At 59.6% G+C, this 17,284-nt stretch overlaps 1 protein-coding gene across 2 annotated transcripts in view; it reads left to right on the top strand.

Annotated features, from left to right (window-relative positions):
* Positions 1-16,419, top strand: part of GALNT9 (polypeptide N-acetylgalactosaminyltransferase 9) — a 128,634-nt gene extending 112,215 nt beyond the window's left edge. The window contains exons 7-11 of one of the 2 annotated variants that reach the window (XM_055096409.2): positions 9,092-9,277; positions 11,536-11,673; positions 13,474-13,569; positions 14,843-15,010; positions 15,544-16,419. In XM_055096409.2, the coding sequence (XP_054952384.1) occupies positions 9,092-9,277; positions 11,536-11,673; positions 13,474-13,569; positions 14,843-15,010; positions 15,544-15,690 (735 nt within the window). In that variant the 3' untranslated portion in view covers positions 15,691-16,419. Of the gene's footprint in view, positions 1-9,091; positions 9,278-11,535; positions 11,674-13,473; positions 13,570-14,588; positions 15,011-15,543 lie in introns of those variants that run through there. The other variant, XM_063593233.1, reaches the window with a different exon arrangement.
* The last annotated feature ends 865 nt before the right edge of the window (positions 16,420-17,284 follow it).

Raw genomic sequence — 17,284 nt, 5'->3', positions numbered from 1 at the left:
CTCCGTGACCCGGCTGTTCTGGACCGTCAGCGCCCACGCGCGCCAACTGATGCAGTCAAGGCTCTTTCTCTCAGCTTCTGGGACGTGTCTGCATTCTGCTCGAGAGAGCTGGCAGCAAGTTGGGGCCTCCTCAGGTCCCTGGCACCACCTGGAGAATGCAGAGGCCACAGTGGGCCTCACGTCCCCCGGAACACCCCTCCTCGGACATGAGGGCTGACCCCAGAACCCCTAGGTGCTCACAGAATGAGCTGTCCCTGCAGGTACATCACAGAGGCTGACAGGAAGGACAGCTGAGTGCACATGTGTGTGAGTGCGTGTGTGTGACTGTGTGTAGGTGGGAGTGCCTGTGTGTGACTGTGTGTGAGTGCGCCTGTGTGTGGGTGGAGTGCGTGTGTGTGACTGGGTGTGAGTGTGCCTGTGTGTGGGGGTAAGAGTGCATGTGTATGCTTGACTGAGTGATTATGTTGCACACGTGTGCATCTGCGGTGCATTTATATGTGTGTGTGTGAAGAAATTGATTGATTCTAAGAATTGGCTCACACAATTGTGGGGTTGCCAAGTCTGAGATCCTTAAGGTGGGCAGCAGGTGGGTTTTCTGTGTCACGGTCTGAAGGCTGCAGACCCGGGTGGGGTTTCCATGTCGAGGTCTGAGGGCTGCAGACTCGGGTGGGGTTTCCATGTCACGGTCTGAGGGCTGTAGACCCGGGTGCGGTTTCCGTGTCGAGGTCTGAAGGCTGCAGACCCGGGTGGGGTTTCCGTGTCGTGGTGTGAAGGCTGTAGACCCGGGTGGGGTTTCCGTGTCACGGTCTGAAGGCTGGCATCCTTCTCTGGGAACTCCCCACCTGTCTTTTCTCTCAATGCCTGGCTGGGTGGGGCCTGCCTGCGTGCACGTCCGCTGCCATACGGAGTGTCCACTGACGCAAGCATCACTCACAGCTGCAGACATGGTCCCAGCAGCACCTCACATCCACTGAATAATGGGACCTTCACCTCCTGAGCAGATGTAAAACCGTCACATGGGCCACAGCCCACAGGCGTGGATTGCAGGGCAGGGGTGCAGTGTGTGAGCACGTGGCCTGCTGTTGGGGACCAAGTTTGGAGTCTGGCTGCCTCAGGTGCTGGCTGGGTGACTTGGACATACTCCTCAGCCTTCCCGTGCCCGTCTCCTAATTCCCACAAATGCTCTTGAAGGACCTGCCCCAGGGTCCCCTCGACGGAGAGGGGCAAATGCTCTGGGAAGCTCTGGGCCTGCTGCCTTTCACAGAGAGAATATTCGGGAAAACCACGGCGGAGACAGAGGATGAGGGACACAGAATGGCCAGGTGGACGAGAGTGGGTGGACGGAGTGAGCGGATCACAGTAAGACTGCGGATACACGGCTGTTTCTGGCCAGCGCGAAAGGCAGCTGCATGTGGTTTGACCGAATAGACACGAGGTTGCCTCCTCATTGCTGTGGTGACAGCGTCTGAGGTGTTTTCCTGTACTAGGTCGGTGCAAAAGTAATTACAGTTTCGGATCATGAACTTTAAATCATTATAACTAGGCTCAAACACACCTTTATTTGTCAAAATAGGAAGCATTACAATCAACACATTTTTGCCAATGAGAAATAAGTTTGTTTATTCCTGCAGCATAAATATATCTGTGCTTCAGGATTTGACAAACTCTTGGAAAGCATTTTCTGCATCCTGCTGGTTGTGGAAGCGTTTTCTCTGCAAAAAGTTGTCGAGAGGCTTGCAGAAGCGGTAGTCGGTTGGCGAGAGGTCAGGTGAATATGGCGGATGAGGCAAAACTTCGCAGCCCAATTCGTTCACCTTGTGAAGCGTTGGTTGTGTGACGTGCAGCCAGGCGTTGTGGTGGAGAAGAACTGGGCCCTTTCTGTGGACCGAGGCCGGCGGCAGGCGCCGCGATTTTTGGTGCATCTCATGGATTTGCTGAGCGCACTTCTCAAGTGTGATGGTTTTGCCAGGATTCAGAAAGCTGTTGTGAGTCAGGCCGGCAGCCGACCGCCAGACGGCGACCTCCAGATGGCGACCAAGCCCTTTTTTGGTGCAAGTTTGGCTTTTGGCAAGTTGGAGCTTCTTCTCAATTCAACCATTAAGATGGTCAGCTTCCCTGACCGCAGCACAGCCTGCCCATGCCAGCTCTGCACAGCCCCACGGCCCAGGAGGACGGGGCTCGGGCCTCAAGCATGCCTGTGTCTCACCGCCAGTTAACCCCACTCGCCACCCATCTCCGCTCAGAGCTGGGGTTCGGGAAGCCGTCCCCAGCCAGGGCGCACCTCCTGCCCAAGCCTCATGGCCCCGCTCCATCCTCCAGCTGCACCCACACGTGATCAGTGTGACGTCTGAGCCTCGCCTGCCTCCCCTCTAGGTGACAGTTTCACGATGGAGGCCGCGTGTCCCCAGCGCTTCCGGGAGAACCCTACAAGCCCCGTTGCTTTGCTTGCCTAGACCAGAAGAACAGGTCCGACTTCACGGGACGGCCTCGCCCGCAGGCCCTTTGCCAGGCCCACAGCGCCGCCAAAGACAACGTCAGTCCTCAATGTACAGGGGGAGTTTTTGACCCAACGCCCACACGCAGCAGGGCCCCTCTCCTGTCTCTCCTCTCGCTGTGATGCGCCAGCCGGGGGCCTGCAGACGACGGGCCCCAGGGACCCACCCATCTCTGGAGGAGTCTCCTGTCTTCCCATCTCTGGCCTCTGCAGTTAGTGACGGCCCCTCAGCCTTGGTGTGTCACCCACGCCACTCGTGTCTTCCTCGTGTGACCAGAAAGGGGTCCCCATCCAGACCCCAAGAGAGGCCTCTTGGATCTTGTACAAGGCAGAATTCGGGGCGAGTCCACAGAGTAAAGTGAAAGCAAGTTTATTAGAGAAGTAAAGAAATGAAGTAAAGAGAAGAATGGCTGCTCCACAGCAGAGTGGCCCCCAGGGCTGCTGGTTGGTTATTTACTAATTAACTTTTGTGGTTATTTTTTGATCATTTGCTAAACAAGGGGTGGATTATTCCTGAGTTTTCTGGGAAAGGCGGCAGGATTTCCCGGAACTGAGGGCTCCACCCTTTTTAGACCACGTGGGGTAACTTCCTGACGTTCCCATGGCATCTGTGAACTGTCTTGGTGCTGGGGGGAGTGTCTTTTAGCAGCTAATGCATTATAATGAGCATAAAATGAGCCATGAGGACGACCACAGGTCACTCGTTGCCATCTTGGTTTTGGTAGGACTTGGCGGCTCCTTTACTGGAACCTGTTTGTTTGTCTGAGATGAAGTCTTGCTCTGTCACCCAGGCCGGAGTGCAATGGTGTGATCTCGGCTCACTGCAACCTTTGCCTCCCAAGTTCAAGCAATTCTCCTGCCTCAGCCTCCCAAGTAGCTGGGACTACAGGTGCACGCCACCATGCCCAGCTAATTTTTATTTTTTATTTTATTTTATTTTTTTAGTAAAGACGGCATTTCACCATGTTGGCCAGGATGGTCACGATCTCTTGACTTCATGATCCACCCACCTCAGCCTCCCAAACTGCTGGGATTACAGGCATGAGCCACCGCACCCGGCCTACTGCAACCTATTTTATCAGCAAGGTCTTTGTGACCTGTGTCTTGTGCCGACCTCCTATCTCATCCTGTGACTTAGAGTGCCTTCACCATCTGGGAATGCAGCCCAGTGGGTCTCAGCCTCATCTTACCCAGCCCCTGTTCACGATGTGGTTTGAATGGCTCTAACGCTTGGACTTCTGCCCTGGCTGTGGGGCCAGATGGTCAGGTAGCACGGGGGTGACCACAGGCATCGTCACCCAAACCGGGACACCTGAGAGTTACCAGAGGTGCTATTAATAATTACCCCAAGACAGGGGTATCAACTCGGATTGTCTTGGGCAGTGGGGATGCATGGCTAGTAACTAGCATTAACTGGTACTATGTGCTGCATGCAAGGAAGCCACAGGAGTGAGGGTCTTTGCCAGCTGTACCTGCCAAAGCAGCATGGATGGGTCAGCTCTTGGATGTGTAACAATCCACTCTGAAATGTTGTGGCCTAAGACAACCATTTCCTTGGCCCACAACTCTGGGTTGGCACATGGTCTATGTGGAGCAGAGCGGCTCTGCTCTCAGCTGGCCTTGCTGATGCCGGCAGTCAGCTGCCAGGTGAGCGGGGTTGGCTGGTTGGGGTGGGGAGGAATGGGCTCAGCTGGGCGGCTTCTCTCTGCTCCACATGGTCTCTCATCCTCATGCTGGCGGCCAGGTTACAAGACAGAGATCGGTGTCAGCGCAGTCTCCTGAGGCCCAAGCTTGGCCTTGGCACTGGGTGGGTTCTGGCCCTTTCTGTTGGTCCAAGCAAATCACGTGACGAAGGCCTAGGGTGATAGCGTCCCTCTCTCAGTGGGGAGAGCTGCACACACAGACGCCAGAAGGCGAGTCCAGCTTATCCCCAGTTGCTCTCAGTGCAGAGTGCCAGCCGGGCTCCGGCCTCCTTCACCTGATCTTCCTCCAGTGTGGCCAGGAAGGGGAGGGGCCCGGGCCTCCTGCCTCTTGAGAGCCCCTGAGAGGGGGGCCAAGTGCCTCTGGCTCCTGTGGGAGGATTTTGCCTGATCCTTAGGTGTTGGTCTCCTCTGGCCCACAGAGTGGAGAAGTTATTGCCAATATTCATCTGAAATTTATAGAGGGGTTAAACTGTTTCCCTTGAGGCCATGATGGGAGAGCCTTTAAATTCTCCCTCTGCATAAGCATCAATCTCCCGGGGAGCGCGGCACGAGGCAGATGATGTACTGGTCCCTGGCTTCACAATATGTGAAAAACTACACGGTCATTAACTCTGACGCAGAAAAGAGACCTGCCCCGGGTGTGGGGACGCCACACACCAGTGCTGCTTGTGCGAGGAGTCGTGGTGGGTGGTGGGGGCTGTCTTGTTCTTTCCCTGTTTTGCAGGGATTGGAAAGGGGATGTTGCTGAGGGCATGGGGGTTCACTCTCCGACTTTATCACTCCTGAGCTAATGGCCCTGCTGAAAAGCCAGGTCACGCAAGCTGTGGGCCCATGTGCTTAGGGGGCACCTCACACACCCCGAAAGCTCAGGGGTCTGCGGCCCAAGCCCGGAGACTGAAGCAGCCCAGTCCCCGGCTGTGACATGTCCTCAGCTAATGATGGAAGCCGGCCGACTCCCACCGCCCGGGAGCCTCCCCTCTCCCGTAGCTTCGGTCCTTCTAGAGACACGGTGGGGGACCCGAGGGCCGAGAGACCTGAGGCTGCACTCACCCAAGAAGGGGCCTCGGCACCACCCGCAAGCTCAGCACACACTGACGGGGCTGGCACCTGCGGAGCTGGCTTGGGGAGGCCCCGCAGACCGCCCAGCAGTCCCACCAGGTTCCCATGTGGAATCGCCCCAGCGCCGCAGAAGGCCCCGGGGACAGAGTGGCCATAAGTGGCTGTGGGGTTCCTAAAGGGAACACATTCATTCCGCACCTACTGTGCGCCCGGCCTCGCTCTGAGCACTGGGAGGCAGCTGTCAGCAGAAGCGACAGAAACCCTGTCCTGCGGAGCTGAGCCGTGGGGAGGGACAGGCAGAGACGGGGACGGATAGCAGGCGGCGCCATACTGAGGGGTGTGAGCCTCCGGTCCGGACGCCCAGCCACGGGGCAAGGACGGCGGCTCTAAACAGGACGGAGGGAGAGGACTCACCCTGAAGACTTGATGGTGACATTTGGGGTTTATTTTTACTTTTTATGTTTTCAGACAGGGTCTCACTCTTTTACCCAGGTTGGAGAGCGTTACGTGATCTTGGCTCACTGCAGCCTCACCCTCCCGGGCTCAGGTGATCCTCCCGCCTCAGCCTCCCAAGCAGCTGGGACCGCAGGCATGCACCACCACACCTGGCTAATTTTGTTTTTTTCTGTGGAGGTGGGGTCTCACTATGTTGCCCAGGCTCGCTGGTTATTTTAATGGACAAATAGGATTGTCCCCGTTCACGGGGTATGGCGTGCCATGCTCAGGTCAGGCGACCACACAGCCGCCATCTCCACATTTGCCATTTCCTTGTGTGGGGGCTCAGCTCCTCCTCCCAGTTGCCGGCTGGGTCACGGTCAGGTCCACGGTCCTCCCTCAGCGGCACCAGCACTGGCTCCTCTCTGCCTGTGGTTTTGGTCCTTTTTTTTTTTTTTGAGACGGAGTCTCGCTCTGTCGCCCAGGCTGGAGTGCAGTGGTGTGATCTCAGCTCACTGTCACCTCTGCCTCCCAGGTTCAAGAGATTCTCATTTTTCAGCCTCCTGAGTAGCTGGGACTACAGGCATCTGCCACCACGCCCAGCTAATTTTTGTATTTTTAGTAGACATGGGGTTTCATCATGTTGGCCAGGCTGGTCTCGAACTCCTGGCCTCAAGTGATCCACCCACCTCGGCCTCCCAAAGTGCTGGAATTACAAGTGTGAGGCCCCTGTGCCCGGCTGGTTTTGTGCCTTTAACTAATCTCTCTGGCACAGGAGCTTTGAAGGCCGGAGGCAGTGGAGCATGCAGAGACCTGGGAAGGGCGCCCAGCGTGGGCACCACCTGTGCCAAGGCCCTGAGGGGTGCGCGTGGGGGTGCTGGGAAGGCCAAGGTGCTTTGAACCCAGGGGGTGGGCAAGGCAGGCGTCAGGAGCCCTGGGGGGCTTCGTGTTCCCCGGCGTGAGGCCCGAGGACAGGATTCTGTGGTGGGTGGGGGGACCGAGTCCCCGTGGCCTCTGTGCTGGGGGTAGACAAGGAGGCTGAAGCTGCTGGAGGTCGTCCCAGAGGCCGGTGTGCCAGGCGCTTCTGAAGACGGGTGGGCAGACGATGGAGGACGAGGCTCTGTCCCGCCCCTGCAGCTTCCAGGCGCCTGCAGGGCTCCGAGGCGCTTCCCCCTCCTTCTCCCGAAACCTGGGTGGTCTCAGGTTGAGGTGGGAGACACCCGCGGAGTGGGAGGGCGGTGGGCGGGATTCACCAGCGAGGCCCCTTCCCGCTGCGAACAGAAATCCCGACCCTAGTCTCGAAGGCAGAAAGGAAGCCCCGGCTCAGGGGGCTGGAAAACCCCAGGCTTTTCTCAGGCAGGCTGTCCCACAGCAGAGACAACAGACAGAAACCCAGAAACCACCTGCCACGATGTGAACCTGATGCAGAAACGCGGTTCGCTCCCTCGGGATGCAAAGGCCAACTTCAGCCCGGCACGGCGGCGGCGCGGACTCCACCGTCCCGGGGAAGGAGCCGGACCCCTGTGGGTGACGTGGGACTGTGGGGCGGGGGTGTCCCCGGCTGGGCTGGGCTGAGCAGCGAGGAGGCTCTGGGTCGCCGGACCGGGGTCAGGGAGCCTGGCGTTAGCTGCGTGCTGTGTAGTCATCTCGGCGAGGAGGGAGCGGCTCCCTCCTGCCCCGGCCTCTGGATCTGCCCTGCGGTGGGCGGTGTCGGAGCGGCCGTAAGTGATCGGCGATACGGCCTCCCGGTTCTCTCTGTCCCTGGGACTCGGCTTCCTGAAGGCAGAGAGTCTGGGGGAGGGAGGAGCCCCCTGCTCCCCCACACAAGGGACTGGGCCTCTGGGGTGGGGTGGGCTGACAGGCGACCCCCGGAGGATGCAGCGAGGGGACGTGTGAGTGTGGCCCTCTTTGGGAAAAGGGATCTTTGCAGACACGATTAAGATAACGGCCTGGAGATGAGAGCAGCCTGGACGAGGATGAACCAGAGTCCAGGGATGACTGAGGGATCCGAGCTCAGCTGGGCAGAGGCTCCACCCTGTGCGCCCCTGCAGTTGGCACCACCCTCGGCCTCGGCACCTTCTCAGCACCGCGGAGGGAACAGGGCAATGCCAGGGCTGCCCACCCTTTCTCGGGTGGTGGGGGGGGGATTCAGGAGATGAGGCAAGCACAGTGCCCGCCCTGGGCCTGGCACACTCGTCCAGCGCGGCAGGCTCAGGGCTGAGGACCTGAGCACGGCGGAGCTTGGGCCACGTGGATCAGACCCATTTGTTCATAGTGACGTCAGCCCGTGGGTGGCATCGGCCTTTTTTTAATGGGGTGGATGGGATGGGACAGCACAGGATAGGGTAGGATAGCATGGGACAGGGGCTGGCTCAGGGCTCTCCAGGGAAACAGATTAATAGCAGATGGTGGGACGTGGGTTTAGCTGTGGAAGTTCATCTAAGGAATTGACTCACCCGGTTACGGGGGCTGAGGATGCCGAGATTGGCCGTCAGCTGGCAGGCGCCCAGGAGAGCCGGTGGCGTGAGCTCCAAGCCTGAAGGCAGGGGAGGACCCACGTCCCAGCCCGAATCGAGCAGAGTGTGTGAACGCTCTCTGCCTCGGCCTTTCTGTCCTACTCAGGCCTGTAGGGGACAGATTTAAACACGGCTCCCACCAGAGGCCACGCACAGACCACCCAGAATCGGGAGAGCAAACGTCCCAGCACCCTGTTCCCTGCCACGCTGACACAAAACCAACCCTCACAGGCAGGACAGCGCGGGGGGACAAACCGGAGTGAAAGAGCACGTATAGGAAGGCTGGTATTGCTTAAGTGGAACGACATGGAAGGAAGTGAGCATAAAAGGATACGCAGTGACAAACACGTTTCTGCTGCGCGTGGGGGTTCAGAAAGCCAGGGGCCGCGGGGTTTTATTAGCTGGGGAGGCTGGTTGGGCTTTTGATTGTGTGTGTTCTGGGGATGCGTGGAGCGGCGTCTGCGTGGCAAGCAGCTGTTTGTAAACAGATTGTTGGTGTGTTCGGGTGCTGGGGGAGGTGGCTGGTGCAGTGGGGCGGGGGGTTCCCTGCACAGAACAAGCACTGGGGGTGGGAACCACAGGGTGAAAAACCTGTTAAGTGTTGGGGTCGGTAGAATAAACCCCCCTCCCCACGGCCATCGTGTAACGCACAAGAGAAAGAAGTCCCAGAGAGGACGCAACCCAGACCTGAACCTTCTCTGTGGGCGGGGTCCCCTGAAAACAGCCCCCGGGAGGCAAAGCCCCGGGACCCACCAGGCCCGTCGGTGGTGGGGGTGCCCCAGGAACAGAGGGCCAGGCCCCTTGGCCTCTCACGGGCCCCTAGCTGGCTGGGCTGCCCGCCTCTGTTGGGAAGGACGCCGGCACCCAGCGCCGTCTCCCCGCAGGTGTGGCAGTGTGGCGGCAGCATGGAGGTGCTGCCCTGCTCCCGCGTGGCCCACATCGAGCGCACCAGGAAGCCCTACAACAACGACATTGACTACTATGCCAAGCGCAACGCCCTGCGCGCCGCCGAGGTGTGGATGGATGACTTCAAGTCCCACGTGTACATGGCCTGGAACATCCCCATGACGGTGAGTCCCCCACGGGCCGGGAGCCGGGGCCATGCCCCAGGGTCGGGGTCAACGCCACAGCAGGGCTGGGCCGGAGGGAGGCCCCCTAGGGCCCCCTGCAGGTGTGAGTGGGTGTGTTGACAGGTGTGCACAGGTGCAAGCAGTTGTGTGTGCAGGTGTGAGTGGGTGAGCTGTCTGCCTGGGAAGGAGCCTTCCTCACACTGGGAAGAGACCAGCTCACACCCACCCCAGTGTGGTGGACGTTTTTCCTCTCAGCCCAGAGCAATTGCCCCGTGGTTAGAAGCCAGGGAGGGGCGGCCTCTCCCCAACCTGGTGCCGCCGCCTCAGCCAGGGCCCCACTTAGTGCCCTGCACGGCACCTGTCAGCCAGTGCGGACCCCTCCCCAGCCCCGGGCAGCCTCAAATGTGTGGCGGTTTCATGAACGGCTCATACGCTGTGTGGCTTCCCGTCCTCAGCGCCACCTTTTCCAGGTCACCCCCACCATGGCTGAGTCACGTCCACGGTGTGAAAGGGCCCCTCGTGTGGATCCACTCGTCCGTGGATGGACGTTTTTGGTTGTTTCCTGTTGGGTTTTGGCCTATGAGTGGCTGACCCGCTTCAAGTTGAGGATTGCTGTTTGTTTTCTAATTTGTAATTTCCCATAAAGAGCCTGAATTCTGGCTTTTCTCAAAGCGCCCCACCCCCACAACCCTAAGAAAGGCAGGTACTGAGACAGGTGGCCGAGACCCATCCCGCCACACCCCAGCGTCTCTGGAACCACCCGCTTCCTTCCCTGGCCACTGTAGGCATTGGGTCCCTGAGTTCTGGGAGGACTCATCTTAGAAACAGGCTTGTTTTTTGCATCAACCCCAATAAGAACCAGATCTTAAGTCATGACCCAGTGCGCGCACACACACACGTATATATTTACGTCTGTCCACATACAGCGCTTTGTATACATAGCACCAAAGTGATCCTTCTCATTTACAATATACTACTTCTTAAAAATTCCCACGAAATTGGCTCACCACCCCCTGCTAGTGCACCCCAGCGTGTGGGTGACACGGCCTGAAGTGGCCCCAGGCTGGACCATTCACTGCAAATCCAGCATCCAGCCCCCATATCAGCTCCCGCCAGGCAGATCAGGAGCTGTGGACACGTGCACTCGTGTCTGAGAGATGAGAAGAGGGTACCCGGTGCTCCTACAGCCTTGTTTTCCATGAAGTGATAAGGAAAACGTGCAGGGTGATGACCTCCCCAAGTGTGTGGGCAACTGAGTGAGGGGCTCCAGGCCCCCGGGCAGTGAGGCCGGCAAATGCCTGTCACCTCCGTGTCCAAGGGCCCTGGTGTGAGCCCCTTGGCTGATTAAAACCTCATAACAGAGCAACAGTGAGTTTCTGGCGTGATCGTCCCCACTTTACCAATGAGAAACTGAGGCACAGAGAAGGTAGGGGACTGTCCCAGGCCCACACACCAGAAGGTGACGGGATTCAAGCCCAGGCCGTGAAGGCCAAGTCGTCTGCCCTCCCCACAAGGCCTGAGCCTGGAGGGTCCCTGGGCAGGGGGCAGGTGCTCCCTCAGGGCTGGCTGTCCATCAGAGAGTGCTGGTCCCTACAGCCCCTCAGGCCCCACAGTCCCAGGAAGACACAGACACCGCACTCGGCTGTGGGTTCTCACGGCAGAGGACACGGGGCAAAGTCAGCAGAGGGAAGAGACGTCTGGGCAGGGACCAGGAAAGGCCAGGTACAAGCTCTCAGGTGTCCCCCCGCGGGGGGGGTCCCATGGACTTGATTCTCTGGCACCCATGCGTGACAACACGTGCCAGGCGGGGCCAGCCAGGAGCCCCCGAGCCTCAGTATCCACAGTATCCAGGGTCCTCACCAGGCTGGTCTCTTGGATATGGCTGACCTCAGTCTCCACCCTCCAGAGGTCAGGCTGATGCCGTGCAGCTAAGGCCAGGTGAGCAGGGCCGTCTTCTCAGGCAGGAGGCTCCTGGGCCCGGGTGGGTGTGGACGAGCCGGCTGCAGCAGGGGCCGTCTGTCCAGGCTGGGGCTGGCCTCTGGCAGGGTCCTTCCCATCGGGAGCAGCTGCCTCAGACCCTCTGTGGGTATTAGGAGGCTGGGGGGGTCCCACCTGGATGGGGCCTCAGCATCTGAATCCCGGGGGGAGGCTGCTCCTGTGAGGGGACTTGGTCCCTGGAGCCCCCCAAACCTCATTATGGGGAAGACCCAGGTCATGGTGACACCCACGTACCCTCTCGCCTCCTTCTGGCCTTGCAGAACCCAGGGGTGGACTTCGGGGACGTGTCTGAGAGGCTGGCCCTGCGTCAGAGGCTGAAGTGTCGCAGCTTCAAGTGGTACCTGGAGAACGTGTACCCGGAGATGAGGGTCTACAACAACACCCTCACGTACGGAGAGGTAGCGCCTCCCCCGAGGGCCCCGTTCGGCCCGACGGGCTTTCCGCCCTGACTCCTGCACACACGTATGCATTCACGGTGATGCAGGCACATCCACGTGCACACACAAGGTGCAGGTTCACATAAACACACGCACCTGCAGACACACATGTCCATACACACCCATTCCTTCACATGGACCTCCCTAGAGGCAGGCAGGTGTGTAGTCACATCCATGCATACATGTGTGTTCACATGCCTGATTCAGTGTACCTACGCTTTCACGTATGTGTACATAGGGATACATGCACTCACCTAGATGTGTGTACAGAGACACATTCACAGGCAGGTACGTAAATCCATGCAAACACTCATATGTACAAGTGCACGCGGACACGAGTATACATTTGCACAGTTTTGCTCATGTACACACAGAGCTCTTCGTACACAGATGTATGTTTCACTAAGTGCATGAACCCCAAAGGGGCCTGCCTGTGCACAGATAAACATACAGGCCCTTGTTATCAAGGCAAAATAATGTGTGTGTATATGTCTGTGCATCCACATATGCAGAGCCGTGTTCATACACCAGCGTGCGTGCATGAAGGTGCCACACAGATGCACACGATGGGTGATGTGCACACTCACACAGGCCCATCAGCTACACCGAGACCCCCGTCTCCACTGGCCCCCACATGCACAGCGCTCTGTAAAGCCAGCGAGAAGGTGCTGCTCTTCTGCCCTCTCCCCAGTCTGTGCAGGGGCTGGGGTGCCTCCCACCATGAGACTCGAGCATCCCAGCCCTGAGCTGGCACTCGGATGGGGCAAGGAAAAGGGTCCCTGGGGTGGATGGTCCTCTCAGAGCCTCCCCTCCTGCAGCTCCTGGTCCACCCTGCGCTGACTCTAGTCCCTTGGGCACAGAGGTTTCCCAGGCAGCGCTGAGAGTGCATCGGGGCGCCACCCGTCCCCCAGCCTCCCTGTGCTTCTACTCTGCCCACTCCATCCTCAATTAGCCAAGTGCAGGCACCCCCAACCCAGAGCAGCCGTAACATCCAGACTCTGCTGGGCTTCCTCAACAGTCCCAATTCAAACCTGTGTGACCTCTCGTGGTGGCCGTGGTGGATGGGCCAGCTGCTCCTGCAAACCCAGCAGCCTGGAGACGTGGTGGACAAAAGCAATAAGCGTCTCCACTTGCTCACGAGCCGGGGCCACCCAGGCAGTGCTGCTGGCCTGATCCAGGCTGTGCTGATCTCCGATGGGCCTGTTCTGGCGGCTGGAAGTTGGCTGCCCGATGACGACACATCCCCCAGCAGTCTGGCCCGGGCTTGTTCTCAGAGGGCTGTCAGGGTTCCTTCCAAGACAGAGTGGAAGCTGGAAGGTCTCCCAAGGGTCCAAGCCAAGGCCAGCCTAGACTGCAAGGCTGGCGAGCGGTCTCTACCCACTCAGTGGGAGCCGCAAGGGCGCAGGGAGCAGGCGGCAAGGCAGGGAAGCCACTCCACAGCCTAGGGCCGCCATCCCTGCTGCTGAGCAAGGCTGACACTGCCGTCCTCAAGTGTCCCCTATTGAGTGATGGCCAAGTCTCCATCTGTGCATGGCGGACACTTCCATGTCTCCATCAGTGACAAACTCGGTCAGCCACCCCTTCCCAGGTGGTCCAGCAAGTCCCTTCCCAGGCGGCCCACCCAGCCAGAGCATCCCACACGCCCCCTCCTCCTCCCGCGGGCACCTCCTTAGGTGCTGGCTGCAGAGCTGGCTGCGTGAAGCTCCCTGGGGCTGCACCCTCGGGTGACTCTGGACTTTCTCCTGGGGCTTCTGCTTGCAGGTGAGAAACAGCAAAGCCAGTGGCTACTGTCTGGACCAGGGAGCGGAGGACGGCGACCGGGCGATCCTCTACCCCTGCCACGGGATGTCCTCCCAGGTAGGAGTAGCAGCGGCCACCTATGCAGCTCCCAAGGGGAGGACCCCAGGCTACCCGGACCCCACACCCTGGGGCAGAGGCACGGGGCCAGCCTGCTGGGGCGTTCTGAGGCCACCAGGGCTGCATTCCAGGGCTTGGAGCAGCCTGAGGGCCCGAGAAGAGGCCTCCCAGCCCGCCCCACCTGGAAGGCAGCAGAACACGGGGAATTGAAAACAGCCTGGGCCGGGTGCAGTGGCTCACGCCTGCCATCTCGGCATGATGGGAGGCCAAGGCAGACAGATCACTTAAGCTCAGGAATTGAGACCAGTCTGGGCAGCGTGGCGAAACCCTGTTGCTACAAAAAGTAGCCAGGCACGGTGGGGCATGCCCGTAGTCCCAGCTGCTCGGGAGGCTGAGGCAGGAGGATCACCTGAGCCTGGGATGCGGAGGTTGAGCTGAGATCACACCCGTGCACTCCATCCTGGGCAACAGAGCGAGACCCTATCTCAAAAAATTAAAAAGGAACCAGGCCTTTGGGGTCAGATGGGCTGGGGGTGCATCACTCCCCGCTCAGTCAAGAGAGACGGCAACAGCACTTACCGCTCAGGACTGTCGCGTGATTGAAGCGGAAGTGTGGGAAGCATTGGCTCTGGGGTGGATTAACACGGAAATAGTGCTGTTGACCTCCGAGCCCTCCCCACCTGGGCGGGACTCACCTGCAGCGCAGGCCCTGGGGTGGATTAACACGGAAATAGTGCTGTTGATCTCCTAGCTCTCCCTACCTGGGCAGGACTCACCTGCAGCGCAGGCCCAGGCCCAGCCCCAGCCCCACAGAATCACAGTGGTCAGGGGCTGGCCGTAGTGAAGGTTCAGGCCATTCTGACCATGACCCCCATAAGGAGCTGGACGTTTCTAACCCCACGGGAATGCGTGTTCCGCTCACACACGGCACTGCATGTTACCCAAATTAAACCCGACTCCTGTCCTCCCCGAAACGAGTGGGGCCGCGCTCTGGGTCTGAGCCACATTCATCTGTCCAGGCGGAAGACCAGCCAGCTGTGCAAGCCGGGAGCCTGGCCCTGCGGAGCATTTGGGCGCCGTCCAGCCCACATCCCCACGTGGGCCCTGCCTGGCGGTCCTCTCCCGCCCACAACAGCGTCCCCGGGGTGGGAGGCTCCAAGGCAAGCCACGCAGGGCCCCGTTTGCAGCTCAAGGCAGCTCGCACGGCCTGTCAGTGCTCACTGGGGAGAACCTGGGCGCTGCTCACACACAGTCCCGGTGGTCCTGTCCCCAGCTGGTGCGGTACAGCGCTGACGGCCTGCTGCAGCTGGGGCCTCTGGGCTCCACAGCCTTCTTGCCTGACTCCAAGTGTCTGGTGGATGACGGCAGGGGCCGCATGCCCACCCTGAAGAAGTGTGAGGATGTGGCACGGCCAACACAGCGGCTGTGGGACTTCACCCAGGTCAGCCTCTGGGGAAGGGGGGCCGTGGGGTTGGGGCAGGGCTGCTGGGGCCCCTGGGTGCCTCTGCCACTAGAGCCAGCCCATTGGGTGGGAGCTGGAGTGCGGCAGTGGGTGGTCAGGGGACGGGGCCTTGGATCAGCTGCTCCCTTATGGGCCCCGACGCTCACAGAGAGGGCAGGTGACTGGTCAGGGTCACACAGCCAGAGAGGGGCCGGGCTGGACAGGCTGATCATAGCCCTGCATCTGCCTCTTCCAGCCTCAGGTGCCCAGGGTAGAGGGAGGATTTAGGGAGGGGATGAGGTATGATTCCAACCTGGGCCGCTAGCCCTGCAGGAAAGATGGGAAATCCTCGAAGCTCCACTGAAGTCAGCCCCTTCCCGGCCCCCCTGGGTGCTGCTGTGATGCTGGGTTTCCATTCAAGCTGCCCCAAGAATGAGCACGAGGGCTGAGAGCACGAAGCAGCCTCCCTGAGGTGGGGGGAGGGGGAACAAGGACGCCTGCACCTGGCTGACTTGATGTGCCTGTCCCCACAGAGTGGCCCCATTGTGAGCCGGGCCACGGGCCGCTGCCTGGAGGTGGAGATGTCCAAAGATGCCAACTTCGGGCTCCGGCTGGTGGTGCAGAGGTGCTCGGGGCAGAAGTGGATGATCAGAAACTGGATCAAACACGCACGGCACTGACCCCACCTCCGCCCGGACCCCCACAGACCTCGGGAAGGCGCTGGGCCGAGCCGGTGTGGCTGAGGGACCGGGGTGTGCCCGGCAGACACAGCAGGACAGGGCTCTATGTGTGGCCAGGACAGCAGAGGCCGAGGGGCCGGGGTGTGGCTGAGTGACCAGGGTGTCACCCACTGCATCTGGAGTACAGCTTCTCCTAGGACAGGCGGCTCTACCCGAGGGAGGGCGTCTGGGGCCAGTGACGCCCACTCAAACACGTGCCTTCTCCACGGTATCTCCTGGCCAGGCTGCTGGGACAGCCGCCGCCTCTGCATGTACCACAGCCCCCCACGCCCCATAGGGAGGCCAAGCCCCGGACCACGCACCAGGCTGCACCCTGGCGTCTTCCACCCACAGGCCTCCCATGCTCCAAGCAGCCTCCCCCAGCACTTGCGGCCGCTCAGCCCTCCAACCAAGACCTAAGTCACACATCATAATGCAGCTCCTTGTGGTCTGGTAGGAGGGGTGCTGGAGGACATGGACGGCGACAAACCTGAGGCCGTGTCTAGGAGGCTGGCACGACTGCTTCAGCAGAGACCAAATAAAGAGAGGATTAGGCAGCAGCGCTGTGTGTGTCTTCCTGGGAGCCGAGCTAGGGGTTGGGGCCCGGTCCCACCTCTTTCCCAGGCACCTGGGCCCTGCCGCAGCCCAGCCCCTCGCCTGTTTTAATAAATACAGTTTTATTGGCGCCCAGCCACACCCATTTGCTTACTATTGTCTGTGGCCACCGCTGTGGGGCTCTCGGCGCAGAGTCGAGTCATGGCCGCGTGGCTCACAAAGCTGCAGACGCAGACTCTGGCCGATGAGGAAATCACTGGCTGACGCCTGTGCTGGGATGTGGCCTGGCAGGTGGCCTCACGTGTGCAGACAGACCATGAACTCGATGCAGCCGGGAAAATGGAGGAGAGCACGTCCCCTGCAGCCACACATGCAGCTGGAGGCCGTCAGCCTGAGAACTCAACCTAACAGAAAACCAAAACCACGTGTTCTCACTTATCCATGGAAGCTGAATGCTGCGTGCACATGACGCAGAGGGGGAACAGCAGACGCCAGGGACTCCAGAGGGGCAGGTGGGAGGGGGAGGAGGATGAGGGCTGGAAAACCACCTGTTGGGAGCTGCGTTCACTCCCTGGGTGATGGGATCGTTAAAAGCCAAAACCTCAGCGTCAAGCTATATACCCACATAACAAACCCACACATGTACCCATGAATCTAAAAATTTTTTTAAAAGGCCAGGCACAGTGGTTCACACCTATAATCCCAGCACTTTGGGAGGCTGAGGTGGGTGGATCATCTGAGGTCAGGAGATTGAGACCATCCTGGCTAAGGTGAAATCCCATCTCTACTAAAAATACAAAAATTAGCTGGGCGTGGTGGCAGGCACCTGTAATCCCAGCTACTCAGCAGGCTGAGGCAGAATATAGCTTGAACCTGGGAGGTGGAGGTTGCAGTGAGCCGAGATCGAGCCACAGCACTCCAGCCTGGGCAACAGAGCAAGACTCCATCTCAAAGAAAAAAAAAAATGGGCAGGTGCCAAATTTGGCAAGTCCAGGCTCCG

This window comes from Pan paniscus, chromosome 10 (assembly GCF_029289425.2).
Source record: "Pan paniscus chromosome 10, NHGRI_mPanPan1-v2.0_pri, whole genome shotgun sequence".
Taxonomy (NCBI): domain Eukaryota; kingdom Metazoa; phylum Chordata; class Mammalia; order Primates; family Hominidae; genus Pan; species Pan paniscus.
Note: the sequence above shows the minus strand (reverse complement) of the source record. Positions and strands in the feature narration are given on the sequence as shown.